Here is a 26,839-nt window from a genome sequence, read left to right as displayed (position 1 = left end):
CTAATCGCCAATTTGCAGAACCTTTTAAATGAAAGCAAAACAGTGGGCTCCTCTGAGAACCTGTAGCAGACATTTGGTTTTTCTCCTTCTCATTCAGATGCCCCCTTCTCTTCACAGTATTTCTTTACCCTCTAAATAATTTTTTTTAATGTTGACTACCAAAAGCGGGGGGTGGGGAGAAGGGAAGGGAAGTAAGATTTGAAATAACTTTTACTGATGAAGTCAGCTTATTCAGGTTATCAGCTTGGAATAAATAGAGCTCTTATACCGCCTACTCAGGCTTCTTGCTTATGTGAATGTTCTTCCTTTTTTTTTTTTTTTTTTGCCTTAAATCACAGGACACAATTCTGCTTTTTCAGGAGATGCATTGAGTTTCAATCAAACTATATAAAAACCCAACCAAATGAAATCTAGTGCAGGTCAATTGCTGTAATAATGTGGGAAGGCTAAGAATCCCGCTTTATTTAATGTTATGGTTTCTTTAAACGTTTCAAATAATTTGAGTTTCTCTGGGTTGTGTAATTTAATAATGAAAAGAAAATAAGATTGTAACATCTACCTTCTCTCTCTCTCTCTCTCTGCTCTGATCTACAGCTTGAAAATCTCTTTTCAATTCCTTCCCTTCAATTAATGAAATAGTTTCCCACCCCACTCCCACTCCCATCCTGCCTGGAGACACCATTGCCATGGTTACCTGGATACCTCTTTTCGAAGAATATATGTAGTAGCAATTCGGCAATTTAAACGTCTCAGTGTGTTGCACTAAGGAACAGTAATAAGACCATTATGAAACTACTTGTGATAAGAGTACCACTGATGTTACAGTCTGAGATTAAAACTTCAATTTGTATTCATTTACTCACTTAAAGATGGAGGAGCCTGGTAGACTACAGTCCATGGGGTCACTAAGAGTCGGACACGACTGAGCGACTTCGCTTTCACTTTTCCCTTTCATGCACTGGAGAAGGAAATGGCAACCCACTCCAGTATTCTTGCCTGGAGAATCCTAGGGACGGCGGAGCCTGGTGAGCTGCCGTCCATGGGGTCGCACAGAGTCGGACACGACTGAAGCGACTTAGTAGTAGTAGTAGTACTCACTTAAAGACATGAGGCTGATCTCAACAGCTAAGGAACAAGTCACTGACATGAAATGCCATCCACCCAAGATGAGGCACTGGGACTGCCTCTTCTTGAACACATGTTGTAGATGCCAAGAGAACAGACAGAATCACCAGCTAATCCAGTGGAAAGTTAACAGTAAAAGACCAATGTGAAGAATCATGTATTTTTTAAAATTTTTATTTATTTTTGGCCGTGCTGGGTCTTTGTTGCTGCATGGGCTTTTCTCTAATTGTGATGAGTGGGTGGCTACTCTCTTGTTGCAGAGCACAGGCTCTAGGTGGACAGGCTTCAGTAGTTGCAGCACTTGGGCTCAGTCATTGTGGCATACAGGCTCAGTAGTTGTGACACACCAGCTTAGTTGCTCCGAGGTAGGTGGAATTTTCTGCGATCAGGGATCAAACCTGTGTCTCTTGCATTGGCAGGCAATTCAATTCTTGCATTGAATGGCAGGCATTCTTTACCACTGAGCCACCAGGGAATCCCCCAGAATCTTGTGTTTTGAGAGCAAGTATTCTTTAATAGTGAATCCATGTGAGTGTCCAGAGGAAGAGAGGTCCAGGGAGGTTGTCTTCATTTTACTTGAAAACATTGTTTTGATAAGCTTGATTTGGGAGCTCTCATATGGGTCCCTACAGATTTTCTTTGGGAAAAAACAAACATCCCCCTAGTTTCAGCCATTTTGCCATCAAAAATTTACAATGCCTCTCTGAACCACAAGTCTGAAACTCCAGCTTGTTACAAAGAGTTTGGGAGATGATTTGCAAGAAATCGTCACTAGTTGTGATAATTAAAAAGACTTGATTTTGCCGATATTGTAATGTGAAGAGAACAAATTAGGATGAATTAAAGATTAACCCTATAATTTTATATATTCTTACAGTTTCATGGGCTATTTTGAGTAGGAGAGAAAGGGAGTAGCAAAAGTACTGAGAAATTTAATTATCCATGATATTAAAGCTAAAAATACTGCTTATTACTGTGTGCTCAATATCATGTTCATAATTGCTTCTTGAAAATGCCTTTTTTTCTATGAATTAGTATAGGTTCTTACTAAATAAATCTGATTCCTTCGGGAAGGGGACAGGAAGCATACTGTATTTCCCCATTCACATTCCCCAAAATACACAGAAGAACTATACAAAAAAGATCTTCACAACCCAGATAACCATGATGGTGTGATCACTCACTTAGAGCCAGACATCCTGGACTGCAAAATCAAGTGGGCCTTAGAAAGCATCACCACGAACAAAGCTAGTGGAGGTGATAGAATTCCAGTTGAGCTATTTCAAATGCTGAAAGATGATGCTGTGAAAGGCTGCACCCAATATGCCAGCAAATTTGGAAAACTCAGCAGTGGCTACAGGACAGGAAAAGGTCAGTTTTCATTCCAATCCCAAAGAAAGGCAATGCCAAAGAATGTTCAAACTACTACACAATTGCACTCATCTCACACGCTAGTAAAGTAATGCTCAAAATTCTCCAAGTCAGGCTTCAACAGTACATGAACCGTGAACTTCCAGATAAAAGGCAGAGGAACCAAAGATCAAATTGCCAACATTCGCTGGATCATCAAAAAAGCAAGAGAGTTCAAGAAAAATATCTACTGCTTTACTGACTATACCAAAGCCTTTGACTTGTGTGTACTGTGAAAAATTCTTAAAGAGATGGGAATACCACCTTACCTGCCTCCTGAGAAATATATGTGCAGGTTAAGAATCAACAGTTAGAACTAAACATGGAACAACAGACTGGTTCCAAATCAGGAATGGAGAACATCGAGGCTGTATATTGTCACCCTGCTTATTTAACTTACATGCAGAGTACATCATGAGAAATGCTGGGCTGGATGAAGCACAAGCTGGAATCAAGATTGCTGGGAGAAATATCAATAGCCTCAGATACGCATATGACACCACCCTTATGACAGAAAGAGAAGAGGAACTAAAGAGCCTCTTGATGAAAGTGAAAGAGGAGAGTGAAAATAGCTGGCTTAAAGCTCAACAGTCAGAAAACTAATATCATGGCATCTGGTCCCATCACTTCATGGCAAATAGATGGGTAAACAGTGGAAACAGTGAGAGACTTTACTTTTGGGGTCTCCAAAATCACTGCAGATGGTGACTGCAGCCATGAAATTAAAAGATGCCTGCTCCTTGGAAGAAAAGCTATGACAAACCTAGACAGCATATTAAAAAGCAGAGATATAACTTTCCCAACAAAGGTCTGTCTAGTCAAGGCTATGGTTTTTCCAGTAGTCATGTCTGGATGTGAGAGTTGGACCATAAGGAAAGCTGAGTGCTGAAGAACTGATGCTTTTGAACTGCGGTGTTGGAGAAGACTCTTGAGAGTCCCTTGGACTGCAAGGAGATTCAACCAGTCCATCCTAAAGGAGATCAGTTCAGAATATTCATTGGAAGGACTGATGCTGAAGCTGAAACTCGAATACTTTGTCCACCTGATATGAAGGACTGACTCATTTGAAAATACCCTGATGCCAGGAAAGAGTGAAGGCGGAAGGAGAAGGGGATGACAGAGGAAGAGATGGTTGAATGGCATCACCGATTCGATGGACATGAGTTTGAGCAAGCTCCAGGAGTTGGTGATGGAGACGGAAGCCTGGTGTGTTGCAGTCCATGGGGTTGCAAAGAGTTGGACACGACTGAGCAACTGAACTGAAAATACAAATTTTTACAGTAAATTAAATATCAAAGCAAAGAAATGAAACTCAACTCTGTTGGAATCTCTACATGGCAATGTTACCATAAACACTTATACACACGCACACAACCTGAATGGTCAAAGTTTAAATATTAAAATATCAAATTATGAAAACAATAGAGAAAATATAGATTCATATTTGATACCTGAGAATAAAGAATTGTGGTTTAGAATTCTGGAAAGGAGAACATATTTATAAATATTCATAAATTTAAAGTTTAAACTCATGTATCTCATTTATACTTAACAATAAGGCAAAGGAAATGGGAAAACTTAGAACTCTCATGTACTATTGGTGAAAGTAAAAGTTGGTATATCCTTTCAGGAGGATAATTTAGTAATATGAAAAAATACATTTGTTCATTCTATACAGACATTTTATTTACAGGGATTTATCCCAAAGAAATAGTTGTACAAGTGGGATGGGAGGAGTGGGCGAGGAGAGAGGAAAGGTATATCGTGGCATCATTTATTGTAATTTGCATGAAACTGCTGACATCTTTAACTGCTGCTGTCCTTTAGCTTGACTCATTTCTGATGGTAAAGAAAGAAACCATTTAGGGGGAATTGATCAAGATAGCAGGGTTAGGAGGACATGGAACTCACATCCCCCCATGAACACATCATAAATACATCCACATGTGGAATTCTCATTGAAAGCTAACTGGAAACCAGCAAAATTCTCCTGTGCAACCAAGGCTGTAAGAAAGGTCCACATCTTAAAGGAATCAGATAGGATCGGAAGAGGAGTAAGTGATCATGTCAAGACCTGTACCCTCGGGAGTGGACTCAGAGGAAAAGGGAGATTACATGAGTGGGCATCCATCCTGGGGGGTGAGCAGTTCAAGCCACATATGCTGTGCTCAGTCGCTCAGTCGCATCTGACTCTTTACAACCCCATGGACTGTAGCCAGGCTCCTCTGTCCTTGGGGAATCTCCAGGCAAGAATACTGGAGTGGGTTGCCATGCCCTCCTCCAGGCGTCTTCCCAACTCAAGGATCGAACCCAGGTCTCCCGCATTGCAGGCGGATTCATTTCCATCTCAGCCACCAGGGAAGCCACATATAGGGTGCCCCGGTCTTGGAGTTCAACACAGGTGGGATGAGCTCCCTTGGCTGGTTGGAGGGCCACTGTGACTAACAAGAAAGTTATGGAAAGCCTGGACTCATGAGGAGTCTGCAAGTGCTGGCTTACTCCAGAGACAGGGCAGCAAGGGTGAATTGAGGACCACTCCAGTGACCACCCAGTGTATGCCCCAGCCTGAATCAGAGCAAATTCTTCAGCCCACTCTTACATTACCTTGCATTTCTGCACCAGAGCTCAAGCAGCCATAACCCAGGAGAGAGCTCAGCCATGAGCTGCAGAAATGACTCAGCTGGGGTAGTACCTGAGTGCAGTAGGGTGACCATTACTGCCTACCATTAAGCAGGCAGTGCATCAGACACGGTCCTGATATCTCACAGCAGCAGGACCACTACAGCCTGCCACACGAAACCCACAGAGAGCCCACTTGCATGGCTCCACAGCAGGGTGGGGTCGGCAGAGGCTGTGGGAAGTGATTGGCCATGAGCGACAAAGAAGACACAGATGCAGTGGGGGCTGCCATAGCTGGTCCTAGAATAGGCAGTGCCTCAAAGGCAGCCCAGACTTCTGTCCATGGCTGGCCCACCGCAGCCCATTCCCCATCACGAGCTGAGAGCCTGCACAGATCCTTCTTGCTCCAGCACTGCTCCCCTCTGAGGCAAGGGTGTTGATGTTGGGAGAGCACACACTTAAAGGGAACAGAGTCAGCTCAGACCCCACCCTTGGAGCTTCTGCTCCATCAACTTGGGACTGACCACACACAACCCCCCCAACCTGCAACAGAGGGCACTGGAGCAGAGGGGGAAACCCTGCCTCATACCTGCCCTAGCCTAGCCTGGGGATCCAGCTCCAGCCCCTTCATCTCCATCCAGCCCCATCTCCCACCAAGGTTACTTGTTTTCTGGTTGTTTTTATAGTTCTTCTCTGTTTCTTTCGTCTTCTTTGAGTTTCGTCCCTTGTGGTTTGATGAGCTTCTATAGTGGCATGCTTGTACTCCTTTCCTTCTGCTTTAGGGGAAATTCCATTTACTCTACAGATGTAGTAAGAAGATACACTGGTTCATCATGTCACACATGGAAGAGCAAACCCCACTATTAACAGTTCTGCATCCAGTACACTAATCTGGAATTGAATTCACGGTACTTAGAAAAAGGAAGTGAAAATGGCCACTTCTTAGATGTTACACAGATGACACAAATACTGAAGTGGTTCTGAACACATCCCAGGTAACAGAAGCATTATTTTCCAAAGCTTCTCAAAGGCTCCTTCTTCTGTGAGCCAGGATAAACATCGTGAAGCTTGTAGAGAGCTCTCTCTCTGATGGAGAGAGATCTTCGAAGGATTACAGGCCTGTGTATCATAATTTTCATTTCTTTCCTCAGCCATATTAAACATGACAGTAACAATGAGCTGAAGGGAAAATGGGTCCCCAGTGTTTTGGCATCTTTTCAGTATCGAAGGTCAGCCACGTAGCAGTGAGCCAGAATGCACTGTGAACAGACATATGGCATTTGTTTGGGAGAGGAGAGGGTGGGAAGATGAGTGTCCTGTTTTCCAGCTGCCTTCTAAAGTCAGCCTGGATGTCTGTAAAATCTTACTGCATCTTATATAGCCTCCTAATCATTTTCTTTCTAAGTGCCCTTGGATAATCTTAAGAACCAAGAAGACACAACTCTAGGAAACATGTGCCTCCTATCCGTGCTGGGTCTCTGGCAAAGTAAAGTGAAGGGTTTAATTGCATCAGGAGTGAATAAATGCTCCAATTCAGGACTAAAGTCTGAATACAAGGGCAAACGAACCAAGAGACAAGGCATAGCTCTATGGTAAGATTATAGCTTATGGAAAATATAACACTGAAGTCACTCTTAATATTTTTAGAGTTAACTGTGTTCTGATGGTATCTAAATAAACTATACCTATCAGTGTGCTCTTATATTAAAGAAATCGGCTGAGCACAGCCAATTCTATGTACATAAAGACCATATACATGTACTTCAAAAAGTTTGGAGGGGAGAGGAAAGACCAAGTATCAGTCAAGAACTTGTGCAGTTTTAAATTACAGAAACCCAACTCCAACAAGCATATCTTAAAACAGGAAAGGAGTTCTGTTGGAAAATCAAGGTGTAGAGGTGCCATTCTGTGTGGAAGGACTCATCATTAAATGTGCCTGTTCATCACTCTGCTCCCTTTTAGCTCCAGTTCTCCTTGGGAGTGGCATTGTTTTCCCTCTTCCTAGTGGGCTACTCCCACATGGCCAGAACAAGTAAGATTGAGCTCTGGACTTGGATTCCCATGGCTTCAAATCCAAGATGAAAATGAAGAGAGAAATTCTCCTTCTTCAGTATCCATACATAATTCCAGAGAAGTTCTCTGGCTGTTGGGCTTGGGTACAGTGCCCATACCTGCGTCTGTTATCCTGGCCAGGTAGAAGGGGTGTTCTGGTTAGCCAGGTCTAGATCAGCAGCCAGGAGGAAAAGGCCAGACTATTAAGACAAGATAGTGTGAAAGAGTAAGTTTCTCCAGAGAAGTGAGGGTACTGTTATCCAGAAGAAGAATAAAGTGATGCAAGAAAGATAAATAGCAAATGCTTTCTAGAATACCCAAACATTACCCCAACACTGTCTCCTCTTCCCTTGACCTATACTTACACGTTACTTGAAATCTTTGTTGTATTCTTTTGTCCAACAGTATACAAAAGAAATATAGATTGATAGAGAGATGTATTACATATGAAGCAAAACTTGCAGAGCTGACAAATGAAATGACAAACCCAAGCCTATAAACAAATAAATAAAACTTGATCACAAAATAAAACTTTTATATGAACTGAGCTTTAAATTAAGGAAGAGTTAGATATATAATGTTTGAAAGCATAAAGAACAGCTTATTTTTAAAGCAAGCTATAAATAAATATAAAGCTATATTGAAACAATATATCAAAAGGCAACTCCTCAGGTCTGGGAAAAATATACAAGTAGAATGTATAGCTAAAGGCTTGCCTTTTCAAGCAGAAATTCTATGATTGGCCATTATAAAGTGTCTCTTGTTTACTTGGAGAAGACCAGGTCACTACAGAAATAGATGGAGTCCAATATAGCACTTCATCTTCATCCATAAAGTGGGGTATAAGCCACCAAGGCTTTATCCATCAAAAAATGACCTCATCTGTAAAAAATTATAAGTGATTTGCAAAAAAACAAAAAACAAAAAAACTGAGTTTGTAGCAGGTGTAGTGCTTAAGAGAACAAAAGGATTTCCCATTTTGCTCATGGTAAAAATTGAGGCCTCGTCGTGACTTCTGAGCTTTACCCTCCCTTCCCATTTGTAGGACCAAGAACTTGCCTTGCTCTAGCTCAGGGTCTCATACTTTGCCAATGACGGGGCACAGTTGGAGTTCCCAGACCCCTTGCAGAGTTGCGGTCTACAGTATTTATTTTCTCATTTTAGGTGTCAGCTTTTGAGGGGAAAACCCCAGGTGAGGAAGTTATATTTCTGACTGGGAATCAAAGAGCCTCTTAACCAGGGCTTTAGTTGGAACCAGCCCAGCCAGGCTCGTTTAGTAAATGAGAAAGATTCAGGAGCCTACTCAGTAGAAAATGAAGTTTCTATGTCAAGGTGGTTACTGTTCCGTTATCCACATCCATATATCTACTTAAAAGTCTGCCCGAGTAATGTTTGGTTTTCCAGTTTTTGAGCAATTAGAACATAGAGAAAAGAAAAAGATCAGCCAAACAGCCCCTGTAAACATTTTGACATGTGTCATCCAAGACTTTATTCCTATGTAAATATGAAATGTAAATGTACTTTTACAGCAGTAATTTTGTTTTATAACAAACAAACAAGTAATAAAAATTACCTGATTTTTTTAAACTTAATATATTAGAAAGATGTTTCACCATTTAAATGTATTCTCTGTCACTTTAATCTATTATAGAATTCTAACATAAAATATATGTTTTGTGTAGATATATATATAGTGAAGAGTTCATGTTTACCATTAAAATATTTCTTATATTTTAATCTGTTGTGTAGCACTAATATCACATATACATGTAATATCGCATATCATATCACATATAAATGAAGATTTCAGATTATTTCTTCATTTCTTGTGACTATAAGTAATTCTTTGATGACATCCTTATAAACTGCTATGTTTATTTCCTTCGATTCAATTCCTAGAGATACAATTGCTAAGTTAAAAGTGTTTCCAGAATCTTCAAGGTTTGAATTGTTAGACAAAGTGTCACCCAGAAAGGTAGAAAAGTTTCATTAATTTTTAGAATTTCTGACTTTTTGAAGTGGATGGGGGCAGTATGATCACCATATTATCTTCTCTTTAAAGGCACACATTTTTTTCATATTTAACCATATCTGAAATCAGATTGCATCTTGCAATAGATAGTGACTCAACATGGTATTATAGTTTAAATTGCAGTGTTTTGGGTTTTTTTTGCTTTCTTAGGGGCACAAAAAGTGACAGCATAGCATGCCTGCATCAGTGGCATCTTAGATTCAGTGAAATACCGTGTTCAGTCTAAGCAATTTTAAGTTTGGGACCAGCTTTCTTGCCACCCACCAAGCTTCTGGGACCAGTTGCCCTTGCTAGCTACTTCGAGTGTGCTCAAAGTATGTAAATTCAATTCAACTTTCATTCAAGTCGCTGTGCATATGGCTCAGGGAATACAAAGATGAACATGACAGTGCAGAGAAAAACTTAATTAGGAAGGTCACTGCATAAAAACCATGTAATGAATTTTACCTCCAAACCTTTGTGGAATGAGACAGGATATAAATAAATAAAAACATTAGCTACACAGAAGCCAGAGAGACATGAATTTTAGGGCATCTGTCCATGTGCTGCCTTTATGGATGCAGATAACCAAGAGCTCTTCCGAGCATTTCCTTGGAACCATCCTCTTCCTGAAGATGGAAATGCTGCTCAGTCATACTCACAGGGTTTCTCCTTTCCTCACAGTCTGACCTGGCCAAACCTGCTCAGCCCTCAGAACTCCATGCAGAGACCACCTCCCTTGGGAAGTTACTCTGGCTCCATCTCTCTTCCTCTCTCCCTGCCTTCTGTCGGTGTTGCTTCCACAGTACTTATACACTCAGCACCACACATCATAGTAACCTACTTAGACACCATAAAGAATGGGGGAGTGGTGTAACCTAGCATTCAAAAGCAAGAGTCTTGAGGTAAGATGACTTCAGCTCAATGCCAGCTCTGCCACGTGTTACCTAGCCATTTGGAGGCAAGTTACTGGGAACCACTCTTAAATCTCTATCTTCTTCCCTGCAAATTGAAGTCGATATTGCCTGTTTCAAAGGGTTGTTCAGAGGGTCAACTCCAACAAAGCCTATGCAGCCTTTAGCACAGGCGCTGGCCAATTGGAAAACATTGAAAAAAGCATTAACTTACTGGCTATCTATTTCCCTTGGCCGACCAATGACCTTTACGAGAACAAGAAGTATATGTCCTTTATCTCCATGGTCCCAGTTACCTGGCATGGAGTAAATTCTCAATGCTAGTGGTTTACAGTGCTTCTACAGAAACACCAAGCCCACAGCCGTAGGGGCTAAAGGAAATGAGATAATAGCCTTTTCTTTTCGGCTCAAAAGAGCTTTTTTTTTTGCTTGGTCAGCGAGTGCCTTCCTACTATCTATCAGTCTATTGAGAGAGGTTTTGTTTGTTTGAGCCTAGTGATGTGAAAAGCAATGGATAGGGCTGTAAGAATCTCAATAGACCCATCTTTCTTTTAGAAACTATTCATAATAATAACTGTCTGGCTTGTCTTATTTTTTCCCCTACTTACCAGGAATCTTAAAGTGATAACGAAAAGAAGCCATTTCATGTATTAGGAATACTTGGATGCGGTCATTAGGTTTATTTCATTTACTTCCTGTGTCCACGCAGCAGGGGGTGTGATGGTAGTCTGAGGATCTTATTAAATAGCATGAATGATCGGGACAATGAATGTGATCGTGGGTGGACACAATACCTACAATGATGTTCAATCAACGGACTTCATGCTTATTTTGGGAAAGCGTTGCTCTCTTGGAACTAAAGACTAACCTTTTATAAAGAGTAAGTAAGTGAGTCATATCAGGAAGTTACCCCACCCAAAAATGTCAGCACATGTAGCCTTGCTGATGCCTAAGATGATGATAATAGTGCTTACTTTCTCTGAGAGATTATTTCTTGTAGAAGTGCCATTGTACTTGACCATCATAAAGCAAACAGCTGGGGCTCTCATTTATTGACTACTCTCATCTGCCAGATAGAGACTTGTTCTGTCACTTAATTTTCCAAGAAGTCCTATGAAGTAGGTATTATATCCCTATTAAATGAATAAGGAGGCTTAGAAGGTAAGTAATTCATCCGAGGTGCTGGGAAAGGTCAGGCACTGTGGATCCAGCCCAGCTCTATCTGATCCTAAGCCTGTGCAGACCTCAGAAGTCAGGACTCAATCCTCATGACTCTAAGATTTGCTTAGTCTTCTAACCAGGTTTTCTACCCTCCTCTTCCAGATTTGACATCTAATGCATACCAGACTTCTCTTAGTTCCTCCAACATACCATCAGAACACTTTTTTCCCTCCTCTCCTTCCCTTGTTTTTGTTTCAATCCTTCTTTACCTACCTGGCTGACACTTTTGGGCCTTAGCTGAAATGCCACTTCCTCAGAGAATTTATTTCCTGACAGTTCAGCATCATCCTCAGATATTGTTGGGTCAACCCCTAAGTGCTGCCGAAGCTACCTGACCTTCACCCATGTTAGCATGAATCATACAGTGCAGTTATGTCTAGTGTAATTGTTCACATCCTTTATTAGACTGCAAGCAGTGCAAGAACTGGGCTTCCCTAGTGGCTCAGATGGTAAAGAACCTGCCTCAATGTGACAGACCAATGTTAGGTCTCTAGGTCAGGAAGATCCCCTGGAGAAGGGAAAGGCTACCCACTCCAGTATTCTTGCCAGGAGAACTCCATGGACAGAGTTCATGGGGTCACAGAGTCGGACACAACTGAGTGACTTTGAGAGAGAGATGGAGCACAGAAACTGGTGTAAGTCTGTCCGGTTTGCTGTTGCACTGTCAGTGCCCAGCATCTAGTAGTTCAATACATAATGGTAGAACAAAAGAATGAAAGCATGAACGAATTGATGGTAACTGGTAGAGTAGGGATGCATTGCAGTAGGGAAGGGATGACTTCCCACCTGTTTTTCTGCACCAAAGACAAGTCCTGCCTTTCCATCATTCCGTATCCAGGCCAGCCCTGCCTGTTTATGAATGTTACCAATTAATGAGCTGGTTCACCTTAACAACACCTCTGACTCCTACAAAAAAAAAAATTGTTCTCTTCTCCAATTTCTCTTTCAGCTTTGATGAAATAAGATCCAAGTTTCAAATATTTGGTTTAAAATTTTGAGCTACAGTGAAACCCAGACAAGTTATAGGTGTACAACCTTGTTTGAGGCCCCAAATCACCCCTGGTCACCCCACACACATGTACACACTCTTTTCCCACCTCACTTGTGAAAGGTTACTTCTTCTAATTCCTCATGGGTTCTGTTTTTCACAATAAACCACACGCTCCTAGTTTACATGTGTTTCATTTTGCTTGTATTTGGATGCTTGGAAATCTGCCTGAAGTAGAAATTTCAGAACAAAACAAAGCAACCACTAATACCATCAGTAGTACAGTTTATAATAAGGGTTTTTTCCTTTCATTTTCCCCCAAGAAAAAGGCACCATAGCCAAAGTGCTTATCTGACAGAAAATGAAAAAAAAATCCTCTCAAATAATCATAAAAAGCCTTTTGATTTAAGAGAAATAATTAAGGTGAGGTTTGACCTGCTCACTAATCAGAGGATTGGGTTCCCAGAACAGAGTCTTTGTGCTCGTCTACTTAACCAAAGAGCGACTCGGGCATTCATCCAGAGTACTCCTCAAGGATCTAATATGTTAATTGAAAAAAAATCTTAGGAAGTAACTTTACAAGCAAACAATTCATCCAATTGGAAACACATGAGATTACCTTCCAATCCCTTTTACTTGAAATCTGAGCTGTTGAAGGGTATTTTTTTTAATCAGAATTTTTCAAAGAACAAACAGAATTTGTTATAATTCCAAGGTAGAATACAATTAGCTTTAATTAAAACAGCATACGATATAATTTGCACATGGGCATTTTAACATGCTTAATGCTGTTACAGGTAAGGAAGCACCATTTCCTAAGCTGTCCTTCCAGATTCTCAAGGTCATTTTCATACCTTCACAGTGGTAATATCTGGTGGATTTAGCTTTCTCTGCCTGGCCCCCTCCTTAAGTGACTCTCCTGATGCACTTCAGGAGGAAGTATCTCTTGGCATGTACTGGGTGGTTAGTTTTCCTTTTCTCACTGATCTGTGACCTTCTTTATCATAATCATGAACGTGATGCTCCTAAAGAACATCTCAGATGGGAGGAAAGGATGTAGCCAGCTAGACCTCTAGACTTTTTGAAAAAATATTTCTTTGTTTATTTGGCCATGCTGGGTCTTAGTTGCAGCACACAGGATCTTTTTAGTTGTGACATGCAGCATCTTTAGTTACAGCATGCAAACTCTTAGTTGCAGCATGTGGGATCTAGTTCCTTGACCAGGGATTGAATAAGAACCCCCTGCATTGAGAGCACAGATTCTGAGTGACTGGACCACCAGCAAAGTCCCTGGACCTCTAGACTTTTCAGTCTCTTCCTAGCATCTATTGTCCAAAGATTTGATATCTTAGATAATTGAACTGATCCTGTAAAACCAGGATGGAACATTGAGAGGCAGGCTGATCAACTGATAAGCTCTAAAGCACAAAAGGGTTTGAATTTGAGAATCCTGATTTCCTGGAGATGATTGTGAAATAATATAAGAAAAACAGAAATGGAGTGACATGGTGTGACTAGTTCCTGAATGAATGGGTTGAGCTAGTCCAAACAACTGAGTACTGACACACAAAGGAAGGTCCAAAGAGTTTGGAACTCGGCTGATGCCTTGTGAAGAATGGCAGGAAATATACTGGGTTGTTGTTAATGACCTGCTCAGGTTGTAGAAAAGGACTGAGATGAATCCATTGACACCCTCGTGGAAAACAAAGAACGCACACATGTATGCACACCCATGAATAAATGCATACACATATGTGTACACACAAACACACAAGTTCTCTTCTAGATGATAGATTGCACTGATGATTTAAAGAAGTAACTCCTTGACTAGTTAGTCATTAAGATAATTAAGACCTGCTTCTCGTTTATAGTCAAATTTCAGTTATTCATGATAAAACAAGCTAAGGTGGGAAGAATGAAAACCTACAGAGAATTCTTAAACCTCACCTTGGACAGTTTCTTTCTACCATCCACCCAGGCTTTTCCCAAACCTGCTAATGAGGAGCTAAAAGTGGCCTCAACTTTCTCCCCTAAGCCTACCCCCTGCTAGAGCTGCTAAGAATAATGAGATGCCTCAAAAGCCAAGAACCTGAAAAAGGAGGAAGATGACATCTGGGTAAATCCCTGTAAGGCCAACAACCCCTGAATCTTTGAATTGGTGCCATATGGTACCCCTGACTGGGCTGATATCAGTCAAGAAAATGCTGCTTTAGAAAGAATAAATGATAGAGAGTATTTCTTTTTTTTTTTTTAACTTTTATTGGAGTATAGTAGCTTTACAATGTTGTGTTGGTTTCTACTACACAGCAAAGTGAGTCAGCTCTGCATATCTATATATGCCCTCTTTTTTGTATTTCCTTCCTATTTAAGTCACCACAGAGCATAACTAATGAGAACGTAGTTATCTATTTCATACATCGTATCAATAATGTTTTGTTTGAGCCCTCTGAGCTTCTCTGGCAGATATGGGGTTTGATTCGAAATGCAATTTTGTCCCTCCTACCATCTTGTTGGGGCTTCTCCTTTGCCCTTGGACGTGGGGTATCTTTTTTTGGTGGAATCCAGCATTCTCCTGTCAATGGTTGTTCAGTAGCGAGTTGCAACTTTGGAGTTCTTGCAGGAGAAGATGAGTGCAGGTCCTTCTACTCCAGCATCTTGTGATATCATACAAGGTCTGCTGAAGCATCAGGTGTGCCTTCTCAGGGTCCAGATGGAATGAACTGCCTACAAAGGGCAGGCCCGAGGGCCCTGGTGGGAAGTTCTTTGGATGCCATCTTTTGAGCAATAATGTATATGTGTCAATAATGTATACATGTCAATCCCAACCTCCCAGTTCATCCCACCCCCATTTCCTCCTGGTTTCCATATATTTGTTCTCTACATCTGTGTCTCTATTTCTTCTTTGTAGATAAGATCATCTACACCAACTTTTTCAGATTCCACATATATACATTGATATACGATATTTGTTTTTCTCCTTCTGAATTACTTCACTCTGTATGAGAGTATTTTTGAATATTTCCAAGGAGGCCTGCTGTGAGCAAGCATTCTTGTTAAGAAATCTTGTCTAAAGCTACAAGGTCAGCCATCCTCTCACTTTGCTTTCCCATTGTGGAGCAGAAGAATAATAAACAGGTCCCTTCTACATTCAGGAGCATTAAGATGGGGAACAAAGGCATGCCCACACAAAACAATGTCATCACATTGTCACTTGCCCGTGTGTTATTGCACAAGGATCTGGTTTGAGTTACAGAGATATCACTTTCTCCTCCTTTCAACTATTGTTACTGAGAAGAGCACTAAAAATAATTATCCTTGGCACAAAGGGAACAAAATTTTCAGGCTAGTTTGACAAGGTCAAATGAATGCCTGTGAAAATGTATATTCACTGGCCATGTGCATACGGTTTTATGTCTGGAAAAGAACTCAATTATGGTATTGTGAGTAATTGAGCTTCTCCAAGGTAAGTGTGTGGTGTTTGCTGAGCATTTTCCTGGATGTTTAGTTGGACCCAGGAGATGTATCTCCATCCTCCAAGAAGGGAGAGATGGAAAAAGAATACACAAGAGAATTTTTAGACTCGTGTCAACTGAGAGAAGTGAGTGTAGGCTTTGGCAAGGATGAGAGCATTAGGGTCAGGGGAAAACACAGTATCATTAAGATCCAGATATGGACATTTACACCTGAATTTCTATTTCCTTTTCTTTTATCCTGTGAGTTGATTACATTCATATCTACCTTAACCCCACTGCCCTTTTTAATGAGTAGTTGAGAAGAGCACTGGTCACCACCCTTACCTGGAAACCTATTCAAAACAGTCTGGTCAATTCCTCCTGAGTCCCAGGAATGACAGTTGCATCTCCCTTCCTCTCCAGACCACTGGGTCATTGTTAGAATCCCTCTAGAACCACTCTCCTTCCCCTCCTCCCCTCAGAAAGGACTCTAAGTTGAGAGGTCATCCCCCAAATAAAGGCCCAGAAGTGTTGGTGCTATTTAAAACAATGGAGACACACTCTCTCTCCTATATTCCCCGTGATCAGCCACATGGATGTTTCATCTAATCCTGACCAAGCCAAGCTCAGGTCTGCCTTTACACCCCTGCCCTTGTTATGCCCTCTGCTGTGATGCTGTCTCCAGAAAAATGGTGGCTTGGCACTGGATCCTAAACTGTTCAACTCTCAGCGCAATTGCCCCTCTTCTGAAAAGGCTTCTGGACTACCCAACCTAAAGCAGCCCTCCATTCTTCTTCACATTACCCTGGTTTACTTTCTTCATACTCCCGTCATTATTAGAAAATGTTCATTCATTAGTTTTCCTGTCTCTTTCCTCTAGAACATCAGTGCCATAAGGCCATGAGCCAATTTCTACTTTTGTATCTCCAGCATCTAAAATAATATCTGGCAGAATGCAGACATTCAAATGGTTGTTTAGTTTAAAAACTTGTTGTTCAGTCACTAAGTAGTGTCCAACTCTTTGTGACCCTGTGAACTGCAACATGCCAGGCTTCCCTGTCCTTCACTATCTCCATGAGTTTGCTCAAACTCTGTCCATTGAGTCAGTGATGCCATCCAACCATCTCATCCTCTGTCACCCCCTTCTCCTCTTACCCTCAATCTTGTGGGAATGTTTATTATTCTGCTGCTGCTGCTGCTGCTAAGTTGCTTCAGTCGTGTCTGACTCTGTGCAACCCCATAGACGGCAGCCCACCAGGCTCCGCCATCCCTGGGATTCTCCAGGCAAGAACACTGGAGTGGGTTGCCATTTCCTTCTCCAATGCATGAAAGTGAAAAGTGAAAGTGAAGTCGCTCAGTCGTGTCCAACTCTTCACGACCCCATGGACTGCAGCCTACCAGGCTCCTCCACCCATGGGATTCTCCAGGCAAGAGTACTGGAGTGGGGTGCCATGGGCTGGGATTCTCCAGGCAAGAGTACTGGAGTGGGGTGCCATGGGCTTCTCCGGCTTATTATGCTGCTGCTGCTGCTAAGTCGCTTCAGTTGTGTCCGACCCTGTGCGACCCCATAGACGGCAGCCCACCAGGCTTCCCCGTCCCTGGGATTCTCCAGGCAAGAACACTGGAGTGGGTTGCCATTTCCTTCTCCAATGCATGAAAGGGAAAAGTGAAAATAAAGTCGCTCAGTCATGTCCGACTCTCAGCGACCCCAAGGACTGCAGCCTACCAGGCTTCTCTGTCCATGGGATTTTCCAGGCAAGAGTGCTGGAGTGGGGTGCTATTGCCTTCTCCGCTTATTATTCTAGACACTACCATAGTATCTTATTTCATCTTCACCCAAAAATGTGATATAGCTACCATCCCCATTTAAAGATAAAAGAACTAAGGCTTAGAAACACAAAGAATTCTTATAAATTACAAAGCCAAACTACAAACTCAGGTGTCTGTCTTCAGAGCCCACACTCATAACTGCTATTCATTTTACTTATGCATGGTAATATAGAAACCTTTTTTGGAAGTTTGAGATTATGACCAAAAAAAATTAAGGTTTCTAGTTTCACATTAAGGCACTTGGAAGTTGCTACTCCACCCTAACAATAAGAACAGAGCTGAACAGACTGAAAAATCAACAACTCTTCTTAGATCTGTAAGAGAAGGGAGGTCACAGGGAAAACTGCTGTCCCTAAGACTGGAGAGACAGACAAATACCAGGAATCTCGGCTTACCAGAAACTGCTTTGAGAACCAGTGCCAGGGTAGAAGGGGCTTCCACGTGGCTCAGTGGTAAAGAATCCACCTGCCAATACAGGGGTCACAGGAGACATGGGTTCAATCCCTGGGTCAGAAAGAGCCCTTGGAGAAGGAAATGGCAGTCCACTCTGGTATTCTTGCCTGGGAAATCCCATGGACAAAGAAGCCTACCAGGCTACAGTCCAAGGGGTCAAAAAGAGTTGGAGACAGCTGAGTGGCTAAGCACGCATGCCCGGGTAGAAAAATCTGAATTTTAATGGATGAATTGCTGGAGGTTCAGTGTGGCTAGCTCTGCGAGTTAAAAACACCAAGGGAACCCTGTCACAGAAGAGCCCACAATTTTGTGAAATTTACCTCCAAGAGGTCAACTAAGTTCTCACAGTAAATTTCAGAGAAAAATTCCCTGTACTTCTAGCAGGAGAATGGGAAAAGGAACCATTTTGAAATATGACAGAGCCTTCTATTCTTTTTAACAAGGCCTGCCCCCTAACATACTGGGGTTTTATCAGAGCCTAACAGACATGGAGGAAGGGAAATATCCAATTCCCCCAACTGTGACTTTTCACATGGGAGGAGAAGTTTCCACCCAACTGCAGCCCACTCTAGCTATCCTGTCCCAGTGAAGGGGAGATAAAAAAGTGGGAAAAACATATGAAGGTCACGTGCCAGAGGTGCATAGCCTGATTAAAGACAGACACCTAATCATAGGACACTAAAATATGTCCCCATTCCTCCCATCTTTCCGTTACATTAGTAAAGGTCCATTTATAGCAGTTACTTTCACCCAGTATATTATGCCCAGCTACCAAGAAAAACATGCAAGATGTAGTAAAAGGCAAAAAAAAAAAAAAAATTGAAGAAGCAGAGCGAGCACCAGAATGATCAGACTGGGAATTTAGAACAACTATGATTAATATGCTAAGAGTGATAATGGATAAAGTAGACAGCACGCAAGAAGAGATCAGCAACGTAAGCAGAGAGACGCAAATTCTAAGAAGGAATCAAACAGAAATGATAAACATGAACACTATAGTAGAAATGAAGAATATTTTTGATGGGCTTCTTAGGAAACTGGATACAGCTATGGAAAAATCTCTGTGCTAAAGGACAAGTTAATAGAACCCTTGACAGTTAAAAGCAAAGAAAACAAAGACTGAAAAATAACAGAATATTCAAGGATTTTGGAACAACTATGAAAGGTATAACATGCATACGTGTGATGGAAATAATGAAAGAAGAGGAAAGAGAGAAAGGAACAGAAGAAATATTTGAAACAATAATGACTAAGAACTTCCCCCAAATTAGTGTCAGACACCAAACCACAAATCCAGGAAGCCTAGAGAATGACAAGGAAGATAAATGCCCAAAACCCTGTACCTAGGCACATAATTTTTCACACTATGGAAAATTCAAGATAGAGAAAGTAATCCTGAAAGAAGCCAGAGATAAATAAAGTTAAGCCCATTTTTTGCCTGCAAGATTTCTCAGAACCTTTAATATGCTAATGTTTCCCAGGACTTGCCAAGACGAGGATTATAATATCCTGTTTCATTTTTTTAATCACTGACTCTTCTTTTCATGCAAGTTCTCTAGACATTTCTTTTAACTGTTTTACTCCTAAAGTTTTTTGGGGAACTGTTCTCACTTCCTGTCCTTATCTTCAAGAACACCTACCTATATCAGAACCATGGATCCACCACTGATTCATTCATTCAACACATATTTTTTAGATACCTATTATGTACCAGGCACTTATCTATAAAGTGTGAAATAATGTATCAATGAACAAAACAAAAATTCCTGCCCTTTTTGCATTACATTCTAGAGAGGGGGAAAGACAATTTATAAACAATAAGGATAATAAGTAAGTAAATTCTATCACACAGTAGATGGAAAGAACTCGAGGGAAAGAAATGAGAATGTAGAAAAAGGTGAGACGGGTGTGGATAAAGGACAAGAAGGAAGAGTTGAGGGAGCAGCAGATGGGAAGGAAAGGTTTGCAGTGTGAAATAGCGTGATCAGGGTGGGCTTCATTGAGGAGGTAGCATTTCAGCAAAACGTTGGAGGTGAGAGAATGTCACATGGACATCCAAGGTATAAGCATTTTGGGAAGTTCAGTTCAGTTCAGTCACTCAGCCGTCTCCGACTCTTTGTGACCCCATGAATTGCAGCACGCCAGGCCTCCCTGTCTATCACCAACTCCCAGAGTTTACCCAAACTCATGTCCATCGAGTCAGAGATGCCATCCAACCATCTCATCCTCTGTCATCCCCTTCTCCTCCTGCCCCCAATCCTTCCCAGCATCAGGGTCATTTCCAATGAGTCAACTCTTCGCATGAGGTGGCCAAAGTATTGGAGTTTCACCTTCAACAATATTTCTGCTTTATTGACTATGCCAAAGCCTTTGACTGTGTGGATCACAATAAACTGTGGAAAATTCTGAACGAGATGGGAATACCAGACCACCTGACCTGTCCCTTGAGAAACCTGTATGCAGGTCAGGAAGCAACAGTTAGAACTGGACATGGAACAACAGACTGGTTCCAAATGGGAAAAGGAGTACTTCAAGGCTGTCTATTGTCACTCTGCTTATTTAACTTATATGCAGAGTACATCATGAGAAACACTGGGCTGGAAGAAGCACAAGCTGGAATCAAGATTGCCTGGAGAAATATCAGTAACCTCAGATATGCAGATGACACCACCCTTACGGCAGAAAGTGAAGAGGAACTAAAAAGCCTCTTGATGAAAGTGAAAAAAGAGAGTGAGAAAGTTGGCTTAAAGCTCAACATTCAGAAAACTAAGGTCACGGCATCTGGTCCCATCACTTCATGGCAAATAGATGGGGAAACAGTGGAAACAGTGTCAGACTTTATTTTTTTAGGCTCCAAAGAGGAAACTGCAAATGCAAAGTATTCAAAAAGCCAGTATGCTGTTTTCAAGAAGCATCAAGGAGGCCAGCAGCCCTCAAAAGGGAGTAAGAGGCTGTATAATGAAAGATGAGATCAGTGAATATAAGCACATACTGTGTGTGGGCTTTACTGGTGGCTCAGGTGTTAAAGAATCTGCCTGCAGTACAGGAGACCCAGGTTTGATCCCTGTGTTGGGAAGACCTTTGTAAGTCATTAAAAAGCCTTTTGTCCTAAAGTGAAATGGGAGCCCCTGGGATGTTTTGGACAGAAGAGTGGCACATCAGCCTTAATTTCTGGCTACTATGTTGAATATAGAATACCTAGGATCATGAGTCACTCTGGATCACTATGTTGGGTATGCTGCTGCTAAGTCACTTCAGTCATGTCCGACTCTGTGCAACCCCATAGATGGCAGCCCACCAGGCTCCGCCGTCCCTGGGATTCTCCAGGCAAGAACACTGGAGTGGGTTGCCGTTTCCTTCTCCAGTACATGAAAGGGAAAAGTGAAAGTGAAGTTGCTCAGTCGTGTCCGACTCTTAGCGACCCCATGGACTGTAGCCTACCAGGCTCCTCTGTCCATGGGATTTTCCAGGCAAGAGTCCTGGAGTGGGGTGCCATAGAACATAAAAAAGTCAAATTTATAAGTAGTCAAGTCAGTTGCAACAATCCTGTGAGAGATGTTGCATCTCAGACCAGGATGGTAGCAGTGCCAGAGGTAAGGCAGCAGAGTGTTCTGATTTATTTTTGAAGGCAGAGCCAACAGGGTTTGCTGATGGCGTGAGAATGAGAAGTACCAAGAATGGCTCTTAAGTTTTTTGTTCTGAGCATCTGTGAGAATAAATTGAATGTCAATCAAGATGCACAAATCCTAGCAGGATGAAGGAGATTCTAGGTGGGAAATCTGAAGTTGAGTTTTGGGCATGGTCACTTGGAGATGTCCTTAAGACTTCTAAATGGAGATGATGTATAGGTAGTTGGAGTTTGGGAGAGATCTAGTCTAAAAATACAAGTCTGAGAAGGGCCAATAAGTGGGATGGATTTAAAATCATGATATCTTAACACATTGTTAATCAACTATACTCCAATATAAAATAAAAAGTTTCACAAATCTTGAGAATATAAGAAATCATCAAGGGAGTAAGTGCAGAAGCTAGAGGAAAAACTGAACCAAACGAGCTAAGCGAGACCCAAATGGAAAAGGATACCAAATTCAGTCTTGACTTGTGAGTGAAAACAACAGGGAGTTGAAGAATTGCAAACTTCAGCTTTGGACTTCAAGCTAGAACTAAGCAACCTCGTCTCCTGAACCATATGAGTGCTTGAGGAGTTCTGCCTAGTGTTCTGCTTGAGGAGGACTCTCCATGTCTGGGCTTAGTGGGCAAGAAGATTGCAATTGATTAGTGATGTCTGCTGCAGTTGTGGAGCATTGAGTGACAGCAAGCAGGGCAGAATCAGATAACTGCCAGTCTTTGCCTGAAGGAAAGGCCACGGGACTACGAATAGATCAAGTGCCGTTTGGAGAGTTTACTGAATGTTGCAAGTCAGTTTGTGGGGTTTATAGCAATAGCAGTATATAGCTTATTGCTGAAATTATCTTAAATATTTAAGAAAGATTTTATTGCTCTTGAGCCATTAGCATTTATTGGGCTTAAGTGTGTGAAACAGGATCCATAAAAGAAGAAGAGAGAAAGAGAAAATCTGTAATAAACAGGATGATCTACATAATTTATGGGCTCAAGACACAAGTGTACAAAGTCAAAACCCAAGGGAGGGTTGAATATTTGGCTGTGGCTCTGTGAGGAAGCTGGGCAAATCCTCTCCCTAAAATGCTATCAAAATGCTGGAAAATTTAATAACTACAACCATTTAGTGCTTTGGAAATCAACCAAAGACATACAACAATCTGAGAAGTGTCCATGCTTTAAAAACCACTAAACTTCACATGGAAAGAGTAGAAATCTATGAAGTTCTGACCCTAAGGCTTCTTTCATCAGCTTTACCCCAGCTTGCTGGTTCTGCCAAGGTAAAGAAATCCATGATAACCAGGAGCTACTCTGCCAATGTTGAGGAGACTCACCCAATCTGGAAAAGTGGGCAATATGCACACTCAGCAAAGCTGTCAATAGAAATTATAATCTCAGGGGTGGGTCAGTGGGGAAGATCACAAGCTCCCCCAGCCTGAGGTTGTACTTGTGGGCAGGAACAGCATATTCCTGGCTGAGGCTGTGATGTGTACTGTGGATACTGAAGATGGATACTGAAGCCCTTCACACACTTCTGGTTAATCCTAGGCCTGAATGCGCAAGCATAGAAGACTTGAGAGAGTCCAGCAGAAATTAAAACCCACAGAGGCTTGCAAACAGCCTGAACCTTAAGTGTGCTTCCCTACCCACAGATACAACAGCAAAGGATGGAAACCTTTAGGGTTTGAGGTGTTTGCGCACAGCTGATGTGTAATCATTAGCTGAGCACTAAGCTCTATAGACACAGAAGCAACTTCTGCAAACCAGGTTTAAAAATAAAATGAAGCATCTATATTTAAACCAACAACAACAACAGCCTCAACCTAGCAGGAGCACTAGTGACCACAGAGGAAACATATTTCACAGATTTAGTTCAGGCAAGTTACTAGACAAATAAAACCAGCAACAACAGCCTCCGAGGGAAAAAATACCAGAATTCAGAATAGCTGTAATATATTATCCAGAATGTTCTACTTTTAAGAGAAAATATGAGACATGCCAATAAATAAGATAGTGTGGTCTGTACTCAGGAAAAAAAGTCAGTTAATAGAAATTTTCTCTCAACGTTACCAGATATTGGCAGACAAAATCTTCAAAGCAGTTACTGCAAATATGTTTAAAGAATCAAAGGAAACCATGTTTAAAGAATTAAAGGAAAGTGTGGCAACAATACATGAACAAGTAGAGATTCTTAATAAGGATACAGAAAATATTTTTAAAGTACCAAGTGGAAATTCTGTCGCTGAAGAGTACAATAACTGTAAAAATTCACTGCAGGGGCTCAACAGCTGGTTTGAGAGAGCAGAAGAATCAGTGAACTGTAAATCAATAGAAATTACCCAACCTGAAGAATAGAGAAAAAAGACTGAAGTAAAGTATACAGAGCTTCAGAAGCCTGTACCTTGAAAGGTCAAGCGCAGCAACATCTGACAACTGGGAATCTAACAGGGAGAAGAGAGGAGACAGAAAGATTATCTGAAATAATGGCCCTAAACTTCCCAATTTGATTTTTTAAAAGTGTTACTCTACACATCTGAGTTCAATAAAAGCCCAAAATGATAAATACAAATAGGTCCACACTTTGCCATATCATAGTCAAGTTGTTGTAGCCTAACCCAACAAAAAGGCATGAAAGCAGCAAGAGAAAACCGCTCATCATGTATAGGCAAGCATCAATACAGTTCATAACTGGCTTCTCACCTAAAGCCATGGAGGCCAGAAGGCAGTAGAATGACATATTCAGAGTGCATCCAAAAAAGTGCCATCAAACAAATATGCTAGAGTTGACAAAATTCTTCTTCAAAAATGAAGGCAAAATAAAGACATTCCTAGATACACAGTGACTGAATAAATTTGTTGCTAGCAGATCTGTCTTGTAAGATATACTGAAGAAAGGAAGTCCTTCAGGAAAAGACATCAGAAAGTAACTTAAATCCACAGGAAAAATAAAGAGCATAATGAGTATGTGGTTTAGTATAAAAGACTCCATAATATACTTTTACTCATCTTTCCCCAACTTCTTTAAAAGACATAAGATTGAATGAAACAACAACATCAACACTGTATTGTTGCATTTATAACACAATTGATTTAATAAATATGATGATATAAGACAAAGAAAATAAGAGGAAATGCAATTATGTTGGAGAAAAGTTACTGTATTTTTCAGAATCAAATTAGTATTAATATAAAGAAGGCTGTGGTAAATTAGAATGCATATTGCAATCCCACTAAGAAAATAACCCCCCCAAATGTGGTAAATCCAATTTAAGAATTATAACGTCACACTGAAATATTTGTTCAACACCAAGGCAGTCAAAGAGGAGCAGATAATCAAAAAACATAGACACGTAGATAGTCACAGGCAGATCTTTGACAAAATTTCTATTCTTTTTGCCCTTGTGTGATTTTAATGTGTGTTTGCTCAGTTGTGTCCAACTCTTTGTGACCCCATGGACTGTAGCCCACCAGAAATTCTGTCCATGGAATTTTCCAGGCAAAAATACTGTAGTGGGTTGCCGTTTCCTTCTCCAGGAGATCTTCCCAACCCAGGGATCGAACCTGCATCTCTTGTGTCTCCTGCATCGGCAGGCAGCTTTTTAGTAGAGGAAACTTAAGATACATTGACCAGTAAATCAATACAGTATCAGATCAATACAGCAAGCAGGATGGCCTATCCAATTTGTGAATTAAGGTCGAAATGAAAATTCAGGGGTCCCTTGTTCAAAAAGTATTAAAAATACCAAGATGGTGACAGCAGATTATTATATAGATTATCAAAGGGCCTTTGTGAGTAAAGCGCCCTGTATGAGTTTACAGGTTACTCACCCATGAAGCTGACTCTGATAGTAAGAGGTTACCATATCCTATTTTCTCACTCTTTTGATAAACCTCCTTTGGAGATTCACTTCCTCCTGTTGTGGTCTTCTCTGTTGTCTTCCCCTTTCCCATCCTTATATCCAAATTCTCCTGCATTTGGGAGAGACTCATCCTTCACAACTAGATATCCAAGAGATGAGATGCAGGCTGTCACATTAATCTGAGGCAGCTGTGATTCCACTTTGCTACAGATTGCTTTGCATTAAAACCTGTAATTCCTTTATTTGCACTGATTTTATATTTTCAAGCACAATTGTATGCAAAGGCATTATGGGGGTCTCAGAAAGGAACATCATTCTCTAAGTAACTAATATTTACTAATCCATTTGAAAACGTTTAATGTATATGAAACGCAAGCAGGGTCTTTGCGGAATCATGCTGGAATGAACCGATCTGCTTGTTAGGGTAGACATTATTTCTTGGTCCAGTTGTGCAGTGATCTCATCGTGTCTTCATAATTAGGCTTTATGACTACCATTGAAAGCCTTGACTGGAATGCAGTTCACTAGTGCAGACACACTTGAGGGTACTCTATGAGATTATAGATCTCAATCATGCAAGCCGATCCTACTCTGGCTTTGACAGGTAAAATCAGCCTGTTTACAGTTTGTGTTAAGCTGTGGTCTCCTATGGTCCTTCAAGACCACCATCATACTTGCTGTTCTGAAAAAAAGTAAGTGAATTTTATGATGAGCATAAAACAAAGTGGTTACCCGTATACAACGTGAATCTTTTTGTTTCAGTTCAGAAAAAAACTAACTCAAAACAGATTTAGTTAAGAGAGAGGAAGAGAGAATTCAAACTTCCATGTAACTGAAAAATGTGGAAATAGTCCAAGCTTTGGAGTAAGGCTGATTAAGTAGTTCAGCTATGTCATTACAAACAATTTCTTTCCATTTTTCTTCTTGATCCTCTGTGGTATCTTGCTTATTCCCAAGGTTGAATTTCTAGCTCCAGGATGATTTGCCTACCTTCTGAATCTCTTTTTACATAAATGTTGAGCAAAGAGAGAGAATTTCTTTCCTGGGAGCCCTCTGAGCCATGAAGCAGTTTCCAGTAGCTCCAGCAAACATCTCCTTTTTTCTCACTGGCTTAAACCGTCTTCTGTCTTGACCCAATCACCATGGCAAGACCAGTGAGAGGTGCCAATTAGCTGAAACCAATCAGAGTTCCACACTAAGGTTGACTGGGGAGTGCTTCCTCCAAACACATGGGCCGCGTGGTAGAAATGCTGTTACTGGTTTGAGGAACAGCTTTGTGTGCT

General features: G+C 41.2%; 1 protein-coding gene and 1 long non-coding RNA gene across 22 annotated transcripts in view; one reads left to right on the top strand and one right to left on the bottom strand.

Moving 5' to 3' along the window:
* Positions 1 to 26,839, top strand: part of PPP2R2B (protein phosphatase 2 regulatory subunit Bbeta) — a 764,919-nt gene that overhangs the window by 356,025 nt on the left and 382,055 nt on the right. For 10 of the 21 annotated variants that reach the window (XM_081505064.1, XM_081505082.1, XM_081505050.1 and 7 more), the window contains exon 1: positions 26,092 to 26,248. The exons of 8 other annotated variants lie outside the window; for them this stretch is intronic. Coding sequence is in view for 3 of the 13 variants with exons in the window: in XM_081505039.1 (XP_081361165.1) it covers positions 26,130 to 26,248 (119 nt within the window). In the remaining 10 variants the exon portion in view is untranslated. Of the gene's footprint in view, positions 1 to 26,091; positions 26,249 to 26,839 lie in introns of those variants that run through there. 3 more of the 21 variants (XM_081505052.1, XM_081505063.1, XM_081505061.1) reach the window with 1 other exon arrangement.
* LOC145511550 (uncharacterized) lies at positions 1,296 to 26,839 on the bottom strand. The gene is made up of 3 exons (XR_014057939.1): positions 26,547 to 26,839; positions 25,525 to 26,238; positions 1,296 to 3,794 (listed from the first exon to the last, which is right to left on the bottom strand). It is a non-coding gene; the product is annotated as an uncharacterized LOC145511550 (long non-coding RNA).

Source organism: Giraffa tippelskirchi, chromosome 6 (genome assembly GCF_054371585.1).
Source record: "Giraffa tippelskirchi isolate mGirTip1 chromosome 6, T2T-mGirTip1v1.2.pri, whole genome shotgun sequence".
NCBI classification, from domain to species: Eukaryota; Metazoa; Chordata; class Mammalia; order Artiodactyla; family Giraffidae; genus Giraffa; species Giraffa tippelskirchi.
Note: the sequence above shows the minus strand (reverse complement) of the source record. Positions and strands in the feature narration are given on the sequence as shown.